Below are 2,254 nucleotides of genomic sequence, written 5' to 3'. Positions count from 1 at the left end.
TAAATCAATATTCACTCCTATATGCTATCAAATGAGCCACTATGATTGTAATCACAAACATACAACTTTTACTCCAAATCATTCAAAACCAACATTACAGTTATAAACAACATTGAAAGCAAATCAACATTTTTCTTAGCTCAAAGGGAACAATTTCTTTTCAATCTTAAAACTTCAAATTAGGACAGGATATAAGAATCAACTCTTAAATCTAAAACCTTGGGCGTAAGTTGGCTTGCAGAGGCTTTTTCATCACAATGGTCAATTCTACCTTCTCTGACAGATCCACTTCATCACCATCAACAGCCTTCCATTCAAATCGCCATACCAAATTAGCAACAAAATATTCCAAATGAAGAATCGCCAAACCAAATCCTGGACACATCCTTCTCCCTGCTCCGAATGGCATCATCTTTATCTCTTTGCTCCCTGTTATATCAAACTCAATTCCTTCTTCGCCGCCTTTCATGAACCTCTCCGGCTTAAACGCCATCGGATCTTCCCACACTTTCGGATCCCTACCCATTTCTGCTACCATGTAATTCGTTGTTCCATTCTTTGGTATCACATAATTTCCCAACTTTGTTTCTTCTTTCACTGCATGTGGCAGCAAGAAATGCGCTGGTGGGTGTCTCCTCAATCCTTCTAAAATCACAGCTTTCAGATATGGAAGTTTCCCCAAATCCTCTTCCTTCACTTCCTCCTCTGATCCATCTCCCATTACTCCTTTCATTTCTACTAAAAGCTTGTTTTGAATTTCTGGGTATTTTACTAAGTTCGCCATTATCCACTGCAAGGCTGTGGATGTTGTATCGGAGCCTCCGTTGATAAACTCAGAGGCTATCGTCACCATTTCGGTATCCGTAAGCTTTCTTTTCTCATCGGGGAGTTCCAATTCGAGTAGCGTATCAACGTACGAGACCACGATTTCTTCTTTGTTTTCGTCTCTGTTTTCTTTGTTTTGTTGGATCTTCCTTCTTGCTTCGATGAAAGGAATAATGACTTCCTCTTGATTCCTTCTTAATTGAAGAAACTCTTCCCAGCGTTTTCTTAGCAAAATCTTGGTCAATTTAGGGAATAAATTAAGAGTGTTATAACGACCGTAATTCAACTTGATTACTCGCTCTACTTTCTTGATTCGATCGATTTGGGATTCGTCAAGCTTATCCCCAAAGCACATGAACACCAACAAACACAATATTGCGTACCGAAAATGATCAGTGGCAGAGACAGGAGTTCCAGATTGAGAGTCAGATTGAAGGCGATTAAGAAGAATATCCAAAACCCGTTTGCGTGCTGGAGCGTAGGACTTGAGACGAGAAGGATGGAGGATTTGGGAAGTGAGATTGCGGCGGAGGAGGCGCCAGAGTGGGCCATAAGAGGCAGAGCTGATGTCGTGTTGATTGCTGGAGACGACATTGCTGACCGGAAGGGCGGGTGGACGGTCGGAGAAGAGAGCACCGTTAAGGACAAGGGCATTGTGGGCAACGGAGTGATCGGCGATGAAAATGACTGGGCGGAGGCCGATTGGGAGGGTGAGGACAGGGCCATACTTGGGAATGAGGCTTCGGAGGAGAGATTCGATGTGGAGGGAGGATGTTCGAAGCCATAGGAGTTCAGTGAGGATGGAAAAGGAGAAGAAAGGGCCTGGTGGGAGTTTGGTGGAGCTTCGAAAATGGTTAAAAATGGAGTGGAGGAAAATAGAGATGGCGAGGGAGATGAGGAGGATGAAGCAGATCTCCATTTTTGTGTAAATTGTTTGGGATTGAATCCAATATAAAAATGATGTATTGTTATGTATGGTGTTGTCAACGCAGTTCCATGTTAGTTTTTCAACTTTGAAGTGAGCAAATTAGAAGAATATTAGTTAAATAAAAACGAAAAAGAAAAGTGGGAGTTGACATTGAAAAAAAAAAAAGGAAAATAGAGATATGAGTTATGAGTGAATTTAGAAGTTGATAGGTTCCATCGAAGCACATTGACATTGCGTTTGTTGATGGCGTCCATTCAAACACGTACTCTTTTTTTAAGTAACAATAGTATATCACTAATTTTAATTAGTTAAACTATGTTTAAAGTTATGAATAATAATTTACAAATATAAATAATTATTATTATAAAAATAATAGGGGGTTTTAAAAAAAATATAACAACTCGTAGTCCACAATATGAAATACAATAAAATGTCAACAAGTCATTAATCGTCCACACTCACACGTATAATTATTTTTCTAAACGAACATTATACATGATC

General features: G+C 39.6%; 1 protein-coding gene across 1 annotated transcript; it reads right to left on the bottom strand.

Moving 5' to 3' along the window:
- On the bottom strand, positions 1-1,907 carry LOC101205049 (cytochrome P450 89A2). The gene has a single exon (XM_011651772.2). The coding sequence runs from the start codon at positions 1,742-1,744 to the stop codon at positions 212-214; it is 1,533 nt and encodes a 510-aa protein (XP_011650074.1). The 5' UTR covers positions 1,745-1,907; the 3' UTR covers positions 1-211.
- Positions 1,908-2,254: the final 347 nt, after the last annotated feature.

The sequence above is a fragment of the Cucumis sativus genome, chromosome 2, assembly GCF_000004075.3.
Source record: "Cucumis sativus cultivar 9930 chromosome 2, Cucumber_9930_V3, whole genome shotgun sequence".
Lineage (NCBI taxonomy): Eukaryota > Viridiplantae > Streptophyta > Magnoliopsida > Cucurbitales > Cucurbitaceae > Cucumis > Cucumis sativus.
Note: the sequence above shows the minus strand (reverse complement) of the source record. Positions and strands in the feature narration are given on the sequence as shown.